Source organism: Eptesicus fuscus, chromosome 13 (genome assembly GCF_027574615.1).
Source record: "Eptesicus fuscus isolate TK198812 chromosome 13, DD_ASM_mEF_20220401, whole genome shotgun sequence".
Classification (NCBI taxonomy): domain Eukaryota; kingdom Metazoa; phylum Chordata; class Mammalia; order Chiroptera; family Vespertilionidae; genus Eptesicus; species Eptesicus fuscus.
The window spans coordinates 60,129,883-60,153,894 of record NC_072485.1 but is presented as its reverse complement, the minus strand read 5'-3'; the positions used below and the strand labels follow the sequence as shown (position 1 = coordinate 60,153,894).

Below are 24,012 nucleotides of genomic sequence, written 5' to 3'. Positions count from 1 at the left end.
TCAACTTGTGTGCGGTGAGTTTAAAGCCATCACCAGCCTTCTCCAGAGAACGAACGTATTAGAGAAACCCGTGTTCTCGAACATAAGTAATTCACTGACTTTTAAAACGGCCGGGTGATATTTGAGATACGGTCAACGATGAGGCAGCAGCAGTATAATTTTATCTAATACCAAGAGGAGGGCTTGTTCAAATTTCGATATCATTGGGTCAGTTACAGCAGATTTAAAGCGAAATAATTCCGTGGCAAAAGGCCCAGAGCCGGCAAGTACGCAGTGGCGGAGCCCACGGTGGTATGCGCTTGGCCACCAGCAAACAGGTTAGGCTCGCTTAGGGAGCCCTTGACAGGGATTTTAAAAGGTACCTTGTTGAAACATGATGTTCCTCTTTACTCTCTAGATACTTTAGCATTAGTAAATTTTATGAGCGGAAAAAGATGAGAGTTTAACCACTGGGAGATTTAGCAGTTTCAATTAGACAATTGCACCCTTTAAATTTTAAATTTGAAACCAGTGACTACTGGTGTTTGAGTGTTCAGCTTTATTTTTCTAGTGGGGTGGGGGGGCGGGTGACGTGTTTTTGTATTTCTGATCTCTGTGGTAAAACTGGGGGAGTATTGCATTGTGTGGGTATAACATACAGGTGTATGCTCGGTTCCAGTTAGTGTACCTTGAGAGGCCTAACTCTAATGAAACCTATTACAAAACAAAAAACTATGTATAGAAAAGATACATCCAAGCAGTTGTTTATAGAAAAGATGCATTCAAGCAGCTATGTATAGAAAAGATACATTGGAGAATTTTCCTGCCCACTAAGTAAAAGTTCTAGGTTCTAACCTCTCTTTATCACTAACCTGCTTGAGGTCATCCTGATAGTTTTTAAATGGCTATTGTGTTAGCTTGTCCTTCTAAAATTTCCTATAAGAATGTAAATTTCTCTCTCTCTCTCTCTCTCTCTCTCTCTCTTTTGTTTTTTGTTTGTTAAGAGTGCTTGACTCTGTCAACTACTAAGCTTTAATTTTTTCTTAAAATTTTTAAAACATGAAGTATTTTATCTTGAAGGGCCCTTCCAACTTAAAATCTTCGGCACTTGGTGATGTGGAGTTTAGAGTGTAGTTTTGTAGGTAGGAAGAACTCCAGGTTCTGTGCGTCTTGTATAAAAAGGATTCCTTTTGGGAAGGAAGGCCACCGAAGGCAGTATGATGCTTGGCCTGCTCATAGTCCATGGGACTAAAAAACACGGACATCAATAAAATAAAACCTGCATACCTACACCTTAGCTTCTTATGGGTGACTTGCCATTTTCTGATCTTCACAGCAACCTACAAGGTTTAGTTATTACTGCTTCTGTTTCTCCAAATAAAGAAGCTAGGGCTCAGAAAAGATGAGCCATTTGCCCAAGGTTGTGGATCCGCATACAGGTAAACCTTGCTGGTCTGGTTCCCAGGCCTGTACACTTCCAACTTCCCCAGCTGCCTACCTTCAAGCAAGGCCATCAGTTCTCCTGAAATTACCCTTCAGAGGTGTTTATGAGTTGGTAGTGCTCTGGCCATGTATGACATTTTTGGTGTTTTTTTTTTTTTAAATATATCTTATTGATTTTTTACAGAGAGGAAGAGAGAGGGATAGAGAGTTAGAAACATCGATGAGAGAGAAACATCGATCAGCTGCCTCCTGCACATCCCCTACTGGGGATGTGCCCACAACCAAGGTACATGCCCTTGACCGGAATCGAACCTGGGACCCTTGAGTCCGCAGGCCGACGCTCTATCCACTGAGCCAAACCAGTTTCGGCTGTTTTTTTTTTTTTTTTTTTTCTTTTTTATGTTATATTTATTTTCTTTATGGAACCCAGGATGGGAAATCACTGGTTTAATTTCAGACGTTGCCAGTAAGACTATTGCTCGTATGAATGAATGTCAGGGCACCGAGCCGGAGGTGCATTTTCTAGTTGAAAATTTTCTGTACATCTTTTATTTATGAATTTTCGTAATTTCTCTGGCTTCTGAGCCTACTGTCCGTGTAATTAGGGGCACAGGGCTTCCATTTCGTTGCAGTTACCTCATCTCCGCCAGCGTTCTTTCCAGCCTGGAGCTCGCTGCCTGCTGTGGGTGATGTCAGGTCTGGGATCCGCTCTGCAGGCTGTCTGTAGGTTGTTTATCACCATTAGCCCTCATTATTTTAAATGAGTACCCACCCACCTTATACTCTGTAACCACATGTTTCCAGAGCTTCTCTGGAGATAACATCTTGTAGCGCGTCCCCACCCCACTCTCCAACCTTACCCACAAAATGTTTTATAACCGAAGCCCGAAAAGTATGAGGGAAAATACCTGTAAAGAGAGAAGCTCTCTGGGTGTGTGAAACTGGGGACGATTTGAAAACAAGCGTTGCTCCTCAATCTGCGGCTTTGAAACAAAACTTCACGTCCTGTTTAACCCATATTAGTTTGTAAATACGGGGTCCCACTAATTGCCTTTATAGCTCGCAGCGAAATGACCTGTTATGTCTTGTTACGCTGAGCGGGGAGGGGGGAGAGAATTATATAGGTGTATGTGTTCTAAAAAAATTGGAATGCAGAGAATAGTGTGGTGTAAAGTCTCTCCAATTATGTGTCTTTTTCTGGTGAGGCAATTAATCAGTTTTTCTGTTACGGAGATAGCACCTGAACTCGGGTGTGCCAGCCCGAGAGGCAGCTGCACGGAGGGCCTCCCTTTGCACAGTAATAAATTATGGTTATCCTTCTTTCTCCTTTTATTGGAATGACTCAAGAGCACCGAAATTGTGTGATATTTTATAGAATCGCTGCCCACTCACATTATTAGTTTGCCTTTCCATGTGCTTGAAGGTCTTGTTGTATTCTTAAGAATGATTTCAGTGGTGAAGGCCAAATGTGTTTACCGTGGGAGTGACTCCCTTTTATAATGGCAAAGTTAGAGTCTTCCAATTTTGTATGATGGCACATTTTTTTCCCCCAGAAACGCGCCCTTTCCATAAAATGAAGTATGTGTATTTTCATCAGGAAGGGTGTGCCCCTCCATGAAACTACAGAAAAAGGTGAATCATGGGAGTATATAATGTGAGGCTTGGAAGCTACCCAGCCAATCAGTCAACTCCCTCGTTGTAGAGATAAGCACACTGAGGCCTAGGATGACGAGCAGCCGTGTGGCCGGGCCGGGAGTTGGGCCTGCTTGTCCTGACCCCTATTTTGGTGCCTTTGCTCCAGTGCCCTTGCTTGAGTGTCTATGAAAAAACACAGGTGGTTCTCCTTCCCTTCTGCGGGCATAATGATAGCTGACTAAGGTAGTGCCGAAGCCTGGGTTCAAAAAAGAATGTCTATAAATAATTGCTTAACATATATTAGTTTGTGAATATGGAGATTTAGTCCTGGAGACCTATATTAATTTTATTTTTCTTTTAAGTTACCTTTAATAGAATGGGAGTCGTTCTCAGTGATAGAAAATTTTGGAATGCATTTGAACCTCTATGGTCATAAGATTCATCTCAGAGGGGTTTCATGTTCTAGGAAATTTGTATGATGGTTCCTGAATTGCTAAAGCTATTTATAGTTCTCATTTTGTGTGTGTGTTTTATATATTTGTATTGATTTCAGAGAGGAAGGGAGAGGGAGGTAGAGATAGAAACATCCATGATCAGCTGCCTCCTGCACGCCCCCTACTGAGGATCGAGCCCGCAACCCGGACATATGCCCTTGACCGGAATCGAACCCGGGACCCTTCAGTCCACAGGCCACCGCTCTATCCACTGAGCCAAACCAGCTAGAGCACATAGTCCTCGTTTTAATCGTCACTTCCTGAGATTCCCTGAGGATTGTGCCAAGGTCTCGGGGGCAGTATCCCTCCTTTTTAAAAATCTTACCAGGACAGAGGGTTTGCTTTATATTTTGACTATCCCTGGAGGACTCAGATGATACTTAGGAGACTCAGAGTTCGCAGTTAAGATCATGGCCTGGGGTTCACCTCTCCTATTGTTACACCACTTGCCCAGTGGCGTGGGGGGATGATTTGGTTCTGTAAGCCCCCGCTTTCCCATTTGTAAAGTGAGATTTTATGTGCAGTCTGATGTTACCTGTTACTGTGGTTGCTGTTTTTGGTGCTACACTTATTGTTGTTCCCAAAGTTTTCCAAACCTGCCTTGGGAAGGGCTAGCCACTAGAAGGGATGCAATTCCATTCCTAAATTCCAGTGAGAAGGAAGATGATGGAAGGCACTCTCCTACCTTGGCACTGAGGTTGTCACTCCCTTCAAAAGAAAATTTTATCTGACTGAAGTGTTATTGTGATCTGATTTTCATGTGCTTGATTTCTCTTACACTTCCTTTTTTATTTATTTTTTAAATATTTATATTTTTTTATTTCAGAGAGGAAGGGAGAGGGAGAGAGAGAGAGATAGAAACATTGATGAGAGAGAAACATCGATCAGCTGCCTCCTGCACGCCCCCCACTGGGGATCAAGCCCGCAACCTGGGCACATGCCCTGACCGGGAATCAAACCGTGACCTTCTGGTTCATAGGTCAGTGCTCAACCCCTGAGCCACACCAGCCAGGCTCTCTTACACTCTCTTATACCAACATGTCTAATCTGGTAGAGGAAAGGTCACATATGTGAATTTTCATGATGAATTGCAGAAAGGAGAGACCTGAGGGGTGAGCCATAGACTTTAACATGAGACCAGGGGCAGAAGAACCTGCGTGAGGCAACCAACCCATTGCATGCTGGGACTGTCTCTCATGAGGCTGCCTCGACCTGTCCCTCATGGTGTCGATGTTTAGTGGAGTATGGAAGGGGAAAGCCAACCCAACAGGCAGTGGCCAGGGAAGAAGGAAATGGTTAATAAAGTAGTTTTTAGCTGTTGGAACTAGTTAATTGTTGCGTTACATCGTCAAGTGAGTTCTCTCCTTTCTGCTGCCTCTGTAAGGAAGAACTGGGAATGGACTGCATACCTGTCATGTAGGCACTTGTCTCTAGCCCGCATCTGTTCATAGGCTAAAAATGAAATCCACTCACAGCTATTACCTGGAGGACTTTTATAGGTTTTGCAGAAATATGACGCGGGTACAGCTAGGACCTGTTTTATTGTTCCTGACAGTGGCTTAAGCGAAGCCATCCTTGCCAGCAAAATTATTTTTATATCAAGTCCTTGGCTACTTATTTGCTTATTTATTACTTTTTAAATCAGATACAGCACGTTTAATACCACTGGGAAGCCACACTGGCCCACTCATTGTATGTAGTTGGAGACATTTCCCCCACAAATCCTTTAAGGGGGACAGTCAAGGATTTGGGTATGTTTCTAAATTAAAAGATTTAACTTCTCTGTTTTCTGCATCCTGAAGCCAGTATATGACTGTTCCTTGTCTGTCTTTATGCCCATTTTTCTTGTTTCTTTACAAACACTCCGCCCCTAATTATTTTTCTGTTAAATTAAATGCTTCAAGTCTAATGTCACCGAGTTAACAAACTTATTTATTTTGTTTTCCAGGGATATCAGTATGAACAACATTACTCAATTACCAGAAGATGCTTTTAAGAACTTCCCTTTTCTGGAGGAGCTGTAAGTATCACAGGGAGAATTGTTGTTGTGTTTGTTTTTTCTCTTCTCTTTGGAAGCTTACAACAGGGATAGTCTAATGCAGGCGTCCTCCGACTACGGCCCGCGGGCCACATGCGGGTGTTTTTGCCGTTTTGTTTTTTTACTTCAAAATAAGATATGTGCAGTGTGCATAGGAATTTGTTCATAGTTTTTTTTTTTAAACTATAGTCCGGCCCTCCAACGGTCTGAGGGACAGTGAACTGGCCCCCTGTTTAAAAAGTTTGAGGACCCCTGGTCTAATGTGTCCTGTTAGGGGACATATAGATAGCTTCAGTGGGCTCTGTGCAGAGGAAATCATGCTTTTTTGGGGGAAACAATCTTGATTTTTTTAAGTAGTGTAATTGCTGAAGTTATTTTTTTGGTGGTGGTGGTGGTGGGGAATTCTTGCCTATTGAGACAGCACGGAGGGACCTGGACAGTATTATGCTAAGCGAAATAAGCCAGTCACAGAAAGACAAGTATCACATGACCTCACTCAGATGTGGGATCTAATGAGCAAAATAAGCTGAAGTTATTTTCGAAAGCCAGAACTAAAACTGCTGCATCCATAGACATTTTTTTTTGCTGCAGTTATTACAACCACGAAGGCTGCTGCAGTGACACAAGTTAATTACAGTGCTATTTGGAGATAACAAGGCTGCTGTGTAATTACCATTGTTGCCAAAGGAGTTGCTGTATGGGTAACACAACTATAAAGAATAATACAAGGCATTTCAGGGTCCTGGTGCAGCCGACAATATTGACGTGAGAGAGCAGAAAACGGAGTGTGGGTCCCTTTGGACATTTGCAGGCGACCTTTGGGGGTGGGGTGGAGGGCCTGGAACACCTTCTGGGACTGTAAGAACACCTTTGACTTTAAGAGTGTTTCTGAACTCGTCAGTTGCATCTCACATTGCCAGTTTAACAGTGTACATTGTGGACAGTTTCTTTCCACTTGTTTTAACCTCCATTTTGTTTTTGGTCTCCCCACTGTTTTGCAGTTCCTAGTTAAAACAGGCACGTTTAGGTTTTACAGGAATTGGGAACTACATGTTATATTTTAAGGAGCCAGGTGGAGAAAAGTAAAATCAGACTTGAATCAAGTTAAATATAGGCTTTTCGTGACCAAGCTAATTGATTATGTTGTATGTGGAGGTAAGAAGATTACAGTTTGATATTAGGCACATCAAAGAGAGACAGCCCTGAGGAATCTAAATTCTTGTTACAGATTTGAGTCCTGCAGCCCAGCTGTTGAGTATTAGGTGCAAGTCAGTGAATGTCCTCCTATCTTAGCTCGGTCCCTCCCCCAGCCGGGGCACAGGAATCAAATATAACCCAAGCAGGGTGTGTTCCCTGCTTCCGACGGAGTATTGAAGTCGCAGTTAAGGATTTAATAAAGTTAAGGAGAAAGTTTTCTTCCCACACTGCTTAGTTGAACATAATGTTCCCAGAGCCAAAACTGAATGGGGATTATTTTCACTTCCAAGCTTGTGAACTGGGTCAGGTTACTTACTTAACTTCCCTCTGCTCAGCTTCTTTGTCTATAAGGTACAGATATCAACAGTCCCTCCTCGTAGTAGTGTGGTGAAGACAGAATGAGTTAGTAGATGCTAAATGCTTAGGATGGTCCATGAAACAGAGGTTATGTAAATGCTAGCTACTACTTATTTTACTCTTTTAAAACTACATTTAAAAAAAAAAAAAGCAGTGGCATATATGGAAAATACTATCTTTGGGTAAAAGGATTCAATGTATGTTTCATTTTAGTCTATTTTTCTTTAGTGACCATTCATTCTCTTGTAATAAATGCTTATTTTTCATTAAAATTTTTAACTGAATTTAAAAGGAGTGAACTATGGCTTTGAAGGCCCACTCCTTATTTCTCCTGATCAAGCTTTAAGATACTTTACCTATTCCTTTTTTTAAAATCCTCACCCAAAAGATGTTTTCATTGATTTTAGAGAGAGAGGTGGGGAGAGAGAAAGAAAGAGAGAAACATCAATGTGAGAGAGAAACGTTTACTCATTGCCTTCTGCATGTGCCCCAACCAGAGATTGAACCTGCAACCTAGGTATGTGTCCTGACCAGGAATCAAACATGTATCTTTTGGAGTACAAGATGCTCCAACCAACTGAGCCACCTGGCGAGGGCCTATTCCTTTTTATTTCACATACTAGAGGCCCAGTGCACGGATTCGTGCGCATTGAAAGCAAATTAATTAGAAGGTGGCCGGCGGGGTGGGACTGGGCGAGATGGGCCAGACACACCCTGGGCCAACCTCCCACAGTCCCTCTCTGGCCAGCCACACCTGGGGCAGTGCCAGGGCTGGAAGGGCATCTGCGTAGTGAGCGGGGTCCCTCCAGCAGGTGGGGTCCCTCAGCCTGGCCTGTGGGGATCGGGCTGAAACGGGCAGCCCAACATCCCCTGAGGGGTCCCGAGAGTGTGAGAGGGCACTCTGTGAGAGGGCACTCTGCAAAGTTGCTGTCCCTTGGCAGCTTCTGCGCTGAGTGTCTGCCCCCTGGTGATCAATGCACATCATAGCTACCAGCTGGTTGGCCGGTTGGCCAGTTGCTTAGCCTTTTATATATATAGATAGTTTCAGACTTAGGATTAGTCTCCCTTGATAGAAGTAATGATGCAATGAAAGGACATTAACAAGCGGTTGTCCAGCCAACTGATGCCCCTGTGGGATGTGTGACGCCCCAGGTGGGGCCTGGAGAAGCTCTCCTTCCTTTGGGTGGGCGGTTGTGTGCAGACCCCCTTTGCTGAGGCCTTTGACTGCCAGCTCCACTCTGAGAGGTTCATAGTGAGGACTTGGATGTGGACCTGCTCAAGCTCAGCTTTGTGACATTCACATCTTAGATTTCTTAAAATCTCAAATGACCAAGCCTATGTCAAGCTCATGAGTGCTGTCAACTGAGACTTTTAATTGGAACCAAATTGAATGTGCCCACTTGTTCTCTGGAGCAAGGTCATGTTCTCTCCATATTCTGCTATTGCAGTGATGGGAACCCATCAAATCAAGCCAGGACACTTTCTCCAGATATTGTACAGGATTTCAAAAACACATTCAGCCTGGCCAGTGTGGCTCAGTGGTTGAGCATCAACCTATGAACCAGAACATCACAATTCATTTCCCGGTCAGGGCACATGCCCAGGTTGCGTGCTCAATCCCCAGTGTGGGACTTGGAGGAGGTAGCCAATCAATAATTCTCTCTCATCATTGATGTTTCTATCTCTCTCTCCCTCTCCCTTCCTCTCTGAAATCAATAAAAATATATTTTAAACACACACACACACACACACACAAACACACATGTTCAGTTAGGGCAGCTGATGGTTAATTTCAAAGAAGAGGTCAGAGTAGTCTTTTATACTCTAGGAATACTTTAGGCATTCAAGGGGATTTTTTCCCCCCATGTTAATAGAAGTATGGTAAAAAAGCACACACCCATGTATTTTCTTCATAAAACATTGTAGTTGATTTTGACATTCCAAAATGATGCTGCCATGGCTATTGTAATATTTCATAAGCAGCGGACCATTAATCAAGAAGTCATCTGGAAGTCATTTAAGCGTCACTGCGAAGCTGAAGTCCCTGTGGAGAAATGAATGCTTCACGGAGGGTGGGTTTTCCATGATACTTAATGAGGTGCGCTTTACAAGATGTGATCAGTTTGGCCAAATTTTATAACCCAGAATGCTTTGAATATTGTGTGGAATCAGTTCCCAACTATATATAGGACGTGTTTATAGATATTTACATATTCACTTAGTCTTTCAACAAACACTGAATTCTTCCATTTGCCAGATTTCGTGGTGGTGCCAGGGACAGCAAGACACATCAGTGTGGTCTTTGGAGTTGACAGTCTACATAGACTTGTGCCATCCAACAGCACTGCCACGAGCCACAGGTGGCTATTTAAGTTTAGATTTAAAATAATTAAAATTAAATAAAATTGAACACTTACCTCCTGAATCGAACGAGCCATCTTTCCAATGGCTAGTGACTGTTGTATTGGACAATATAGATATAGAACATTTCCAATATTGCAGAAAGTTCAACTGGACAATAATGGTCTAGAGCAGTGGTCGGCAAACTCATTAGTCAACAGAGCCAAATATCAACAGTACAACGACTGCATTTCTTTTTGAGCCGAATTTTTTAAACTTAAACTTCTTCTAACACCACTTCTTCAAAATAGACTCGCCCAGGCCATGGTATTTTGTGGAAGAGCCACACTCAAGGGGCCAAAGAGCCACATGTGGCTCGCGAGCCACCGTTTGCCGATCGCGGATCTAGCGCATCGATGTTCAGCCTTTTTCATCTCATGGCACACCAAAACGTAGGTTATATTTTTTGCCGATCTGACAAAAAAAAAAATAGTTATAATTTTGAGTCATTCACACCGGACAGCCATTGTGTTGGCTGTTGTCATTTTTATTTATTTATTTGACAATCAAAGGGAAAAGAGGGCAGTGCCCTTGACTGAATGGTCAGGTATGGCATGTTTTAAAGATGCTGCGGCTCACCGGTTGGAAATGGCTGGTCCAGAGGAGGAGATGGAATGGACACTTGGTGCAGAGGCGGTGAAGACTGTCACAGACGTGTGTGCGGGGTCAGGGGAAGCCTAAAGCAGCAGGCTTACTTGGGACTGTAGGACTTAAGAAAGCTTTCCCAGAATAGCTTCAGCTGAGTCTTGAAGAACACGTGGGAATTAGCCAAATGAGGTTGGCTAGCGAGGGTGCTCCAGAAGGAACCTGATGGCATGTGCAAAAACACAGAGGTAGACATTTCAGGAGCATTAGAACCTTTGAAATGGTTAGGGATGCCTATTGGAAAACAGGGAAATTTGAAATATTGAAAGACAGAAAAATGTTAGGAGATGAGGCCAGATCCTGAGGGACTTGTTAAGCTAAGGAGCCTAGACTTTTATCCTGAAGGAGGAGAGGAGAGTGAGTAATGGGGATGAGGCTACACTTTTTGCTCTGAATGACTGGATGCCATTCACTGAGACTGGGAACCCCGAGAGCCAATCAGTGTGGGTCATGAAGAATTCAGTTTTATAACGATAATGATGCTAAATAGCATGCATATCGAGTTTTACAATGTATAAAAGTTCATTCTCATAACTGTGCAGAGAAGCGGTTTTATAAAAGCAGAAATGGAGCTGACGAGGTCAAGCGCCTCATTCAAGTTCACAGGCTGGTTTGTAGTTTTGCTGGGACTTGAAATCAGATCCCCAAGCCCTGTGCTTTCTGAACACTGTGGATGACATGTATGTTTTTCAGGGAAATATTTCACCCACATTTTTAAGTGAATTGTACTTTAAAAACTATTGTTGCCAGTTTTATTTTCACATTTAACCTACTTTTGAAAGTTTTACAGTTTATAAACATCTTAACCCAGTGATTACACCCTGCTCTCCCCAGAGGATATGAAAAAATAGGTCTGGCTCTAACTTCTACATACAAAGTGCAAATCTTGGGATGGTCTTGAGTTTTGCACCTCAGTTTTTTGTGAAGGGAAAATGGGGTAATTTTTGTCCACATGCTTTGTGACCATAACATGCTATGTCCACTATGCCTCTTAAACATTGCAGTCTTTCTTTCTCTTAAAGTATTTGGGGGAGAGATTGTTTTGTTTGGGGATGGGTGTTGGAGAGGGCCAATATCGGTTTGTGTGAAGGATGTGAAAGGAAAGTCAGAATTCTTGGAAAATGTTTGTTTAGCATCGACAGGCTTTGTTGTCTGCTGTGACGCTGCCACAACTATTTGGGGCTCTCCTTGAGACCTGTCAGGGCATTGGTAGACATTTGGGGAATGGCTGAAATGTGGAGTTGTGAAATTGATTTAATTAGAAACAGTAGAAGGCATATCCAACTGCTTTCCCATAGGCGACCACTGAAAAATCTGTGGATGTTACTTTGAGCTTAGATGTTGCAACAGCAATAGAAACCATTGCCAACTTTGGCACTTGCGCAGTTGTTGTTTAACACATACTATAAGACTAGGATAATTTCATTTGTTTCAAAATGTACTTTGACTTTGGAACGCTTCACAATGCTAAAGTGAAACTTGGATCTCTGAATACTAATTCAAGATCTCTCTTTTTTTTTTTGTTTGTTTGTTTTTTCATCTGTAGGACAATTAATTCTAAATGGAGGCTTTACTTTACAAAAGAGGACTAGCAAATAATTTGAACAGGGAGATTTTCAAATCAAATATAAACAGTGGGTCAAAATTAAATAGTTTAGTGATATGTAAGTATTGACTGACACATACATATACAGAATATACACTGAGTGGCCAGATTATTATGATCTCTGAACGCATAATAACCTGGCCACTCAGTGTATATCCTATATAATAAAAGGCTAATATGCAAATTGTCCCCTCGACCAGGAGTTCAACCAGCAGGCAGGCCAGCCAACCACCCATGTCCCCTCCCCATGGCCAGGCTGGCCGGACCCCACCCATGCACGAATTCATGCACCAGGCCTCTAATATATATATATTATATATATACATACACACACACACACACGCACACACACACAGAGTGGCCAGATTACTATGCATTCAGAGATCATAATAATCTGGCCACTCAGTGTATATGTGCACACACATATATAAAAATGCATTTACAAAATGTTGCAAGCATAAAGAATTTTTGCACATACCATTTACTTAGATTACCCAAATGTTAACTCTCTCCACACACACACACACACACATACTATAACATGTAAAGTATATGTATATTTTTCAGAACCATTTGAGAGTAAGTTGCAGTCATCATGCCCTTTTGCCTCTATTTTATTGTTTATTCCAAAAATACAAGGATTTTTGCTTAAATAACTGCAGTATAGTTGTCAAATTCAGAAAACTAGCACTGATATATGATCTGATCTGTAATTCTTATTCAAATTTAACAACTGTTTCACTAATGTTTTTTATAGTAAGAGAAACAAATTTCTGGTTCAAGATACAATCGACACAAGTTGCCTCGGGTTATTGTCTTGATAATTTGTTTTAAATTTCTAAAACTATTTTTTGTGGTCTCTATCTGAGTTAATGCATATAATTAAAATTGGTCAAGTTGGGCAAAGGGAAATTATTTTAGGGTGCAAGAGAAATAATGGCAGTCAATATTTATTGAGAGTTTATTATGTGCTAAAAATGTAATGCATGCTACCTGACTTAATGCTCACAAGGCCTCTATCCCTATGAGGTAGATAGAATTTATTATTATCCCAATTTATAGATGAGAACATGGAGACTTTAGAGAGGTAAAAAACTCACTGTGGTCGTATAAGAAATAGCAGAGCCAGGGTCTGAATATATATTGATGTGATTCAAGTCTTCTTAATTTCTAAGCCATAATGTTGCCTCAAGAGGCATAGGAGTGGAAGGGAACTTAAGAGACCAGCCACTCACTATTACCTACTACTCTAAGTATGTCCATAGCTAACCAAAGGTGGTTTGGCTGCCCAACATTTCCCTTAGTCAGTTCATTGAACACAAAATTTACTAACAAAGAGTTCTTCCTACAATGAAGTTTTCTTGTCTAGCCATACCATTTTCAGATGAAAATATCAAGGCCCAGTAGTAGATGAGTAGCTTGCCCAAAGTACCACAGTGAGTATGTACCTGAGCCGGAATGAGACCTATGCAGCTCACTGTCATTCCCACTATATTCCCATCAGCTTTAATGTCTCTGAAATGTTTAAGTGGTCTCAGATAGTCTTACTGGGGTGTTTAGAGCTGTAGAAAGGAGCTGATTATTGTCCTCTTCTAATACAAAGAATTTCTTTTGCCTCTAAAGTTTGACTCACTTAAAAAAAAATTAAGTTTGACTCACTGAACACTTCCTTGATAAAGGCTTGTCAGATAAGCTCTATCAACTGCAGTAATTTCCCAGTAAAAGTTCTTCAGTTGCTCTGGTGATATATGACCGTTAAAAATATTATATTCCTGGAAGCATTCTCTTATTCTACTTTATAATGCTTTGGTAGGGTGACTTAATAGCCCTTACTGTTGGGAAGTACATAGTGAGCTCACAGAGGAGTATAACTAGTCTGATTCATCCCATTTTCTTGTGTCATTTGGGGACTGCTCATATTAGGGAGTTAAGGGTGAAAAGAGAGAAATAGAAATAAACCTTATAGTAACTGGATGTACTATGTACCGGATAGGACTTCCTAGAACAAACATTGTTTTATTTTAACTCATATATTCAGTGAGCTCTATTTGTTCCAAATTTGCTGATGGGGAGGCTGAGTTTTTCCTCAGAGTGGTTAAGTAACTTTCCCAAGATCACATAGCTTGTTAATAATGGACTTGGTTTCGATTCTGGCTCTGACTGTAGGTGTGGAGAGGATGAGGAAAGACTTATTAGACAGTTCATGAATTCAACAGACTTTTGTTAGATAAAACACTGTGTTCAGTGTTGAATTTAATGAGATTCTTGCCTTCAAGAGAGATGAACAGTGTACTGGAGTAATGGGAGTTCAAAGGAGAAGGGAAGTAACTTCTAGCAAGAAAGATTAAGGAAGACCTCATCAAAGAGTTGGCATTTCTGGAGAGCCTTGAGGGATGGTGGGAGTTCTTCATGAGGAGATAAGGAAAAAGGAGCATGAGCAAGGATATGGAGAGGACTGGGATAGGTAATAGGAATGCTGTGGTGCTTGGTTTGGTTGTCACGCTGAATTCCTGAAAGGGAGTTATGGGGAAAAACAAGGAAGGAATTTGGGGCCAGATTGAGGGCCTTTCTTGGCAGACTAATGAGGAGTTTCAACATTTAAGTGGCTGTTGGAAGTTTTTGAGCAAGGAAATGACTTGATCACCTATGACCTTCAATCAGGGTCATCTCATAGCAGAAAGTAGGATGGCTGGAATGGAGAGAGTGCGGGGAGACAGAAGAAGATGCTAATGGCAATGGTGCAGGTAGGAATGATGAGAATCTGAACTAGGGCGGATGAGAGGCAGTAAGAGGGAAGTTGTGGAAGTAGCATCAAGAGACGTCTCGGCTGGGATGACGGGTGTCATCAATAACACTTAATTTTAAGGAGCCTGTTGGTGCTTTGACAAAATTATAGACTACAGAAAGAAAAATAGCTTCAGAAGAGACGATATTGCATGTACTTTTGAATATACATGTTGACTTTAGATATGATATGGTAGGGGCACCTGGAAATATAGGTATGAAGTTGAGAATAGAGATTCATGGATGTAGACTACAGAATAGAGTATCATGGTTATAGATTGTGGAGTCTTTTATTTTGAGGTGATCACTGGAAACATTAGATTATAAGAGCTTGCCAAGGGAGAGAGGGTAGATGAAAAGGGAAGGAGGCCAAAGACAACTCCTTGGGAAACACTTGACTCAGGGTGTGGGAAGAAGACCAAGTGCCAGAGAAGCGGGAGAATTAGGGCAGAACTGTGCCCCAGGAGCTGTGGGAGGAGAGGCTTTTCACAAGAAATGAAGAATCAGCTTTGACATGCTGGGGAAAGGGGCCCATGGCCAGATATTGAGAAAAGGCCCGGAATTTAAGTTTTTTAAGAATCATTTCATTAGGGTTGTGAGAAGTTCATCAAGAAGAGGGCATTTGGGGACAGCTAGTAGGTGATTTCTGGTTTTTCAAGAGAAGATAGAGCTTGGAATATGGACTGTATTTGACAGGAGTCCATAGGGATTTTAAGAGACAGAAACCCAACTGCGGCGTAATAGAGGATTTAGTGTTTCATGTAAAACTAGGAGGCCCAGAGGTGGGGCTGGCTTCACAGGGTACTGGATCTCAGGGTTAAAGGTTATGCGTTTTCTCATGCTCTCCATTTCTTAGATTCACTTGTCTCTACTTTTGTATTTTGGCTTCATTCTTTCCTGTTGCAAATAGCCTGTCTTCCTACACTGGGAAACACAACCTTTGGTAACCCTAAGCACATACTTACATCTTGAAATCTGAAATGGATACCTATTGTCTTCCTCCCTACTTTCAGCGGAAAACTCCTAGGAGGACTCTGGTTGGCCAGACCTCATGTGCCTGCCCTTGAACCAGTTTCTCTACTGTGTTCAAAATGGTATGGCCCAGCCTGGGTCATGGCCTTATCCCCACTAGAATTACCTGGATGGAGAAGTTCCCTCAAAGAAAGCAGAAAGGGGAAAGAAGACATGTTTGGGAGAAATAAATCATTGTTATGGCAGCCCACTAGAATCTAGTGACACACTGTGGGGAATATCTGGGCCGATGCACAATGAACAAAGGATGGCTAAAGAATAGAAGGGTCCTAGTTAAAGCTTAGGTCATTTAAATTTAGAGTAGAACCAGCTCTGTAACTTGGTCCTATAGTGATTAGTAGCCTACATGCAAAGGTGATGAAGGATTTGATGTACTCAGAATTTGGGTTGGAAAAGTCAGGGTTTCATAGGAGACTAGAAGAAACCAAGCAGGAGACTCAAGCAAGTTGTTGTTAAAGTGTTTGACACAAGATTCAGAAAGTGTAGAGAGGCAGATGAAGTTTGCTGGCTCATTTTTTAATTGATTTTAACCAAAGCTGATGATTTGTTCTTTGACTAAAAATAGTAGTGACTACAAGTAAATGAAAACAGATTTGATTTTCTGCTAGCATGTTTGAACTTTCCAGCAAGGAAATAGACTAAGTCATTTCTTTCATGTATTGTTCACTCTAAGCCAGGCCATGCTTATTTAACACAATATTATGTGCTTTAATAGAACATTTAACTCAGAATTTGTTCCTTATTTCCCCTATTCACTACTTATTAGTCATATATATGTATGTGTATGTGTGTATGTATATATATATACACACACACACATACATATGTAAAAACTAACTTCCATTGATGTTTTATGTTTAATGAATCATCCTCATTTATATATATATATATATATATATACACACACACACACACATATATATATATAGCATAATATTCTTTGACATATTATTCTTGGATATTATATTGGGTCTATCAAAGATTATTATGTTGGAAATGCTAGAAATATTTGTATCACAGACATACTTGGTTTATTAATAAAATGATCATAAAATTAATGAATATTCAGTTTTAAAAATCTAGACTCAGAAAAGGAGAAGAGAGGAAAAAGAACCACCCATTATCTTACCACTGAGGGATACCCATGGTCCCATCCCTAAACAAGTCACGGGGATGGAACCAGCATGATTGGCTAAGACCAGTCATAGTTTAATCATGAAGCTGTCTTGTAAAGGAGAAGATATTTGAATAAATCTGGGCTCTATCAGGAAGACATGAATGGCTATATAGTAGGCAATCAACAGTGCCTGCCACAGTTCCTCTCTGTACTACTCACCCATTCTATACAGTTCATTTGAGCCCTTTCTGCTACAGGAGGCCTTCCCTGGTTTTTCTTTCCCAGATCCATCTTACGATTTCTCTGCTCCTCACCCCTTATTACTGCTTGAAAGGCCTTGTGATTTTGTGCTCTAGGTGTGTCAGGATGTACTTGTTCCTTCAACTGCACTGACTTTTTTCTAAGGCCAGAGCCAGTTGTCTCACTTTCCTGTACGACCTTTGGTCATAGTAACCACTTATTTGTACTTGAAATCGAGAGAGGGTTAAGACAAAGGATTTCTTTTCTTCTTTTTTTAAAAAATATATTTTTATTGATTCAGAGAGGAAGGGAGTGGGAGAAGGAGGTAGAAACATCAACAGTGAAAGAGAATGATTGATCGGCTGCCTCCTGCATGCCATACTTCGGATCGAGCCCACAACTGGGATATGTGCCCTGACCAGGAATTGAACCGTGACCTCCTGGTTTATAGGTCGATGCTCAGTCACTGAGCCATGCTGGCCAGGCAAGACAAAGGATTTTTAATTTTTAATTTATTGATGTGAGAAACCTTATCAGACTATGTAAAAACTAACTTCCATTGATGTTTTATGTTTAATGAATCATCCTCATTTATAAGAAATGAAATGAGAAATGTCTTAGGAAAACTCAGTACCTTCTTTGCCATACCTGTGGTGCTTGGCCTGTAGTAAAAGGTCAAATTTGTTGGTTGATGTTGGTTGTAAAAATTTTTTAAAGCTGTAAAAAAATATTTTTAAAGCTGTATTTCCTCATATGGGTGGATAGTGCATGTGTTCATTGCAAGAGGATAAATGACTAGGTTGTCAGGATAACTTTGCTCAGGAAATGTAACTATTACCAAGGTTTTTATTGACTTACCCATAAAATACGTCTTCTGTGGGTTACTATAAGAGGAAGTGGAAGATACAAAGGCCAACTGGTGCAGGTGGAACACAAGTTTCTTTGAATTGAATAAGCTCTTTTAGTATGTGCACGAGTTCTAGATGGCCTTACACTGTTAGCAGGAACAAGCTTTTTATTTTTTTAAATTTTAAAAAATTAATTTCAGAGAGGAAGGGAGAGGGCGAGAGAGATAGAAACATCAATGATAAAAGAGAATCATGATCAGCTTCCTCCTGCACACCTCCTACTGGGGATCGAGCCTGCAACCCGGGCATGTGCCCTGACTAGGAATCGAACTATGACCTCCTGGTTCATGGGTTGATGCTCAACCACTGAGCCACAGTGGCCAGGCCAGACTTATTTTTTGATGAGGTATTCTGCTTTAGTTTTGTGTATTTAAACAGAAATATGTAATATTATATATATGTGGGGAGTGTATGAAATAATTGTCCTCTTTTCTGTAAATGAAGACTACTTTTAAAAATTTGAGAATCTCCATAATAGGGGTTCTTAATACATGCATGCTTATAAAAAATATTCAGTTTTCACATATCCTATATAATAAAGAGGTAATATGCAAATTAACCCTCACACCCTCGCACAAGATGGCCACCCCCATGTGGTCAAAGATGGCCACCACAAGATGGCTGGCAGGGGAGGGTAGTTGTAGGCAATCAGAGGCCTGCAGGGGAGGGCAGTTGGGGGCAACCAGGCCTGCAGGGGAGGGCAGTTGGGGGCGACCAGGCCTGCAGGGGAGCAGTTAGGCGTCGATCAGGCTGGCAGGGGAGTGGTTAGGTGGTGATCAGGCTGGCAGGCAGGCAAGTGGTTGGGAGCCAACAGTCCCAGATTGTGAGAGGGATGTCCGACTGCTGATTTAGGCCCGATCCCACAAGGGTCCCAGATTGGAGAGGGTTTAGGCTGGGCTGAAGGACAAACCCCCTCCTACCCCCCCCCTCCCAGTGCATGGATTTTGTGCACCGGGCCTCTAGTACTTACATAAAAGTCTATGAAGATGTAAAACTCTTCCTGGTATGTGAAGAAGTAGGGTAAGTAAAACGTTGTTGGCTGACTGAGAACTCTCTGATATACTGTACCAGATGAGGTTTATTTAATGCTGATAGGAAGAATGTCCAAGGGGAATATAAAGGACGCTATTTGATTGTTAGCCCTCTGGATTCACTATGAAAATAACCACATCCTTTGGTTCTCTTAAAGTCATTTATAGAAAATAACATAAGACAACATTGTTCTATTTCTAGAATTTACATTATTTTGTTTTGTTTACCGTGTTTTATTTCAAGGCTTTATGTTTTTTAGCCATGGTGTAGGGCTTTGGGCAAGGCACGGAGAAAACAAAGGCTCACTTTTTCCATCTGCTTAAAAACAAAACAAAACAGAGAGGATGTGGTGATACTAAGCCTGCCTGACCCACTGTTCAGGGCCAATATAGTAGGTTTATGAAAATAATAAGTGCTACATAAGTGTTAGTTTTTGTTAATATGTGCTGATACCAAACATCCCTAAATGAAACATCCCTGAATCAGGTATACCTCTTGAGGCCTTTATTATTCACAGGAGGCAGCAGAGTTCTGACCACATAGTAGGGCCTTTCCATGTAAATAAATCTATGATCAAGGACTTTTTTGCTTTTACTTTAAAACGTTGTCCAAATTTTGCATCCTGTTGATTTCAAATTATATTTAGTAAGAGAATGTCACTCACACTTTCCTGCAGCAATATTTGCCTGTTCAGTGTTGACCTGGAAATGCCTTCTCTGAGGGCAGTGCTATGGGCTGGTGCTTATGTCTATTGTATTTTGCACGTGGCATGACTCGGTACTGATCCACCTACTTGAGAAAATTGAATGGCATTGCAGGAGAGGCAGCTCAGGCATGTTTGGGTATAATCTCTGATAGTTCGTATGTGTGGCTTCAAATTAAGATCTGCTAGGTGGGGAAACGTAGGTGTAGAAAGAAATGGTGAGGGAGGAGAGAAGGCATTGCTGAGGGCGAGATAAATGTGGCTCAGTAGGGAGGGGTGGTGCTCAAGGTACACTTCTGTCAGTACTTGATAATAGCACAATGCCGGGCCATCTGGTAAACCACTTCTGCAAAATGAAGGTGGTCACATGAATTGAGGGGAGGCCACTCTTTTCTGGTTCGGTCGCCTGCCTCCCAACCTCTCCATAATGTGATAGAGAAATCACCGTGGATAAAGCTCTCTATGGTTTGTATGCAAAGCGTGCTTGAGCCTCACTGCTACAGTTGCCTAGCCTCCCTCCGCCTGCTCCACCCCAGGCTCCTCACAACAGCTGCTGGGAGCTACCGAACCCTCTTCTGCCCTTCCCCCAGCTCCGTCCATATGTCTAGTCAGTGTATATTGTAGTCCTTACTCTTACTGGGCTCGACTAGAATTTCAGCCAAATGGCTACAATGAAATTTCTATAGCAGACTAGAAGAAACCTAAATCCAGACATTTCTCAGAGAGATAGACACCCGTTGGCTTACTCTCTATTTCACACTTGCCTCTCTCGTTTCTTTAAATGAAGAAATCCCAGCCTAATTCAGCACACAGATTACCTTCTGCCCGTGGCCTGCTCGTTCATGCACACCACTGACCAGTGCCTCTTACACCAGCACTGTTCCTGTTCCCCCCTCTGGGAGGAGCCAGATGGAAAATATCACGTAGCATATGCATTTAGGATAGAGGGTATAATTGAAAACTCTAGCTTCCCCTGAAAGGAGCCCCTAATGTGAATCCATGGACCTTATGAATAATAAATACACACAAAACTGATTCATAAAGGCATTGCACACTGAGCCACTTGTATCCTGTTTCCTGGAAGGGCTCCAATTCCAATGGGAGGGCGGAAGTCTTGTGGCTCGCTCCACCCTCTCTCGGTCTCTCCCCTCTCTGTCTTTGCCCTCCCTGCTTCTGGGACTGTTGCAACAAGCAGAATAAACAGGAGTTGCCTTGAGGTAGCCTGAGCTCCCATTTGAAGTCCTGCTAGACCCGTGTTAAATCTGTGTGATCATGTGCATGACCCAGAGTGTGTTGAGATAATACTGTTGACCAATGGATTGGTGTTCCCAAGTTGAAAGTCCACCGTCCCCACCACCCTCCTTAAGAAAATATCCTCCCAGAATATGTTAAGCAAGAAAATTGTTGCCAGAGCACTTTAAAATCTAGTCAGATAGTTCTTTCCTGTTAGGACAGCAAAGGGGAGTTGAAGTGAAACAGGAGGAGAAAGCAGGCAGGAACGTGAAGCTAATCAGAGAGCTCTCCCGCTCTTTCCGTAGCAGGGTTGCCATTTTGAATCCAGAGTCTGATACAGCGACTTAGTTGAAGCATCACAGCAAATAACAAGGACCTACTACATGTCAGGTTTCATGCAAGAGTGCAAAATGAATATAACCTAGTCTCTCCTCCTATGGGACATGTAATACAATTGAAGGACATATGACAAGTTCATAGTAACTAGAGTCAAGATGCATGCAGTGAGAGAGCTTTGACTCTACAGAGACCTGTGGAATCAAAGGAAGGTGAAAGCATAACATTTTCACTTTGTTGGTATTATCCAACTTGGATAGTGATAATGAATAAGGTGTCGATGGGCAGAGGCCGGAGTGGGGGTATTTCAGGTGAAGGGAGTGTCATGAGGGAAGAGTCAGAGGTAGAAAAGCATAGAGTGCTAAATTGTAGACACAAGGAACACTAGGGAAAGAAGGTCATGCTGAAGGTCTGGCTAATGCAGCACAGAAAATGCTCAGAGTTGTGTTTCCTTAAGATTTAGTTCTTATGGTATTATAATTAAGTGGTTTGAAGCAGGAGTCTTGTGGAAGTTCATGGCAATAATACCGGAGGAGAAAAAACTGATGGCCTAGACCCGTGGTCAGCAAACTGCGGCTCGCGAGTCACATGCGGTTCTTTGGCCCCTTGAGTGTGGCTCTTCCACAAAATACCATGGCCTGGGCGAGTCTATTTTGAAGAAATGGCGTTAGAAGAAGTTTAAGTTTAAAAAATTTGTCTCTCAAAAGACATTTCAATCGTTGTACTGTTGATATTTGGCTCTGTTGATTAATGAGTTTGCCGACCACTGGCCTAGACCTAGGTGACAGCAGGAAGAGTAATGAGTGGATGGATGGACACTGTGCAGCCAGGCTCTATATGGTCATATGTTCAGGGCTCCCAAGTCCAATGGGAGGGCGGCAGAGGGGAAAGAAGGGATGCTTGGGACCATGTACCCTTAGCACAGAGAGAAGCATACCACCTGCAACCTTCTGTTCTCACCCTAATGATGTGGGGTTTTTTTTAAGAGCTTCATAGCCATTGGAAGAATAAGTTAAAAAAAAAAGAAATATAATTTACCAAATTAAAAACATTTTCTGGAGCCAGCCAATAGGTCCTCATGCAGAGAGAAGTTGGGAATACTGTTGGGTGTAGCAGAGACAATCCAGGCACAGAATGGGAAGTCGCTGGCCTTGGCTAGGAGAGGGGCCACTGGTGACAATTTCTTCCTCAAGATCCGCCACCTGTTTTTCCTTGGGAGCTGCTGAAAAAGCACAACCGAGAATGTTCTATATCCTGATAGAGTCCCAGTGAGTTTAGGGCATGCCCTGCACCTTGGGCACCTAGGGGTTCCATCCCCGACCCCCATCCCCACGCCCCTTCCCACGGATCATCTTTGGCTCTGGGAAGAATGGTACTGTTCGTCGGTTGGAAACTCCTCTATAAAATTGCAGTTCTGACCTCCTAATGCCATAGTCTCTGCATGTGAGCTCTGGTCTGCTGGGTGAGACCTGTTGCAACTCAAGGCTACTGCCCAAGTCCACTGTGTTCTCTGAGAATTGTTTCCCGGTCTCTTGGTGACCCACCAGAGGCATCACAGAGGGGCAGAGAAAGTAGATAAGCATTGGAGCCAGCCAGGAATGCTGGCTCCTCCGCTTACCAGCCCTGTGACTTATGCCAAGTCCGCTGGCCTCTTAGGGACTCAGAGAAGCGTGGCTATTGTCATGCGATGATTAAAATGAAAAGGAATGTCTGTAAACCACTATCACGGTGCCTGTAACTACTGTGGGCTCATTACCGAGCAGGTGTTTCCTTCCAGAGATTTGGGGCACTTTGTCCCCAATCCTGTTATTTACTCACATTGCTCTTTCTGGATCTGAGATGTTGAACAAGAAGCAACCCTAGGGTCTGCTCTAAGAATGACTGGCCCATAAGAGAAGCAAAGAGGCTTTGGAGGGTGCAGCTGCTGAAGCTGCAGAGCCCTCACCAGGCTGCTGTGTTTATTATTCATTAACAGCCGCTCAGTCAAATGTGGGCAGAGGCATTCCAGAAGAAAGGAGTAATCGGAGGGACTGTGAGGTGGTGTGCCCCATCTCAGCATTAGCACCGTCCACCACATCCGGGTAGTGTTGGTTTCTCCAGATACTGGGTTTGCATTTTGGGATAAGCCACAGGCAGAGAGCTCGTTTGGTCATTTCCATTGATGATAAATAGTGGAGAAAGAGAGGGTGCTTTTGAAGTTAGCTTCCTTTAGTTTTCTTATGGCTCATAAAGGGGCAGATATTTGGGGAAAGGAGGCAAATGTTTTGGCTCCTGCGCTTCAACACTCTCTTCCGTTGACAAGTAAAGGGAATCAGGTTCTCTGCATTTTGCCACTTTGTTAAATTATAAAATACTCCTTTCCATGAGCTCCAGTCCAATAGACTGAATTCCTCAAGGAAAGTCCATAGATATGGGGACATGGAAAGCTAATATCAGAGACAAAAGGATAAGAATCTTGTATCAGCCTCAGTCTGTTTATAGTGTTTGCTTTTTGGCAGACTTGACAGCAAAGGCTGGTCTTTCAAAGAACTTGGAGGAGCCCTCATAGACACGGGACTACTTGCATTGCTGGCGGGGGAGAAGGCTACTGCCTCTTATGGTCCTTATTAAACACTGCATTATCAATTGAACTTAATTAGTGAGCCTGGGGGAGGGGTGAGGAGGGTGGGGGGAGAAAGCCCCTTGAGAGGGTGTGCATCAAGCCTGCAGGAGGTGTAGACTGTGGGATGCTATGGTATTGGAATGGCAAGCATTTTCGAAGAAGAAATTCCGAGAAAGCAGTTTTTGAATATTGAGTTGGCATTTTCCCGTGCCTGTTCTTGGAAGTGTTTGT

The 24,012-nt window shown here is 42.4% G+C and overlaps 1 protein-coding gene across 2 annotated transcripts in view; it reads left to right on the top strand.

Annotated features, from left to right (window-relative positions):
• The window catches only part of LGR4 (leucine rich repeat containing G protein-coupled receptor 4), a 96,062-nt gene that overhangs the window by 42,075 nt on the left and 29,975 nt on the right, over positions 1–24,012 (top strand). For both annotated transcript variants that reach the window (XM_008148953.3, XM_054724696.1), the window contains exon 2: positions 5,500–5,571. In XM_008148953.3, coding sequence (XP_008147175.1) covers positions 5,500–5,571 — 72 coding nt within the window. The remainder of the gene's footprint in view (positions 1–5,499; positions 5,572–24,012) is intronic.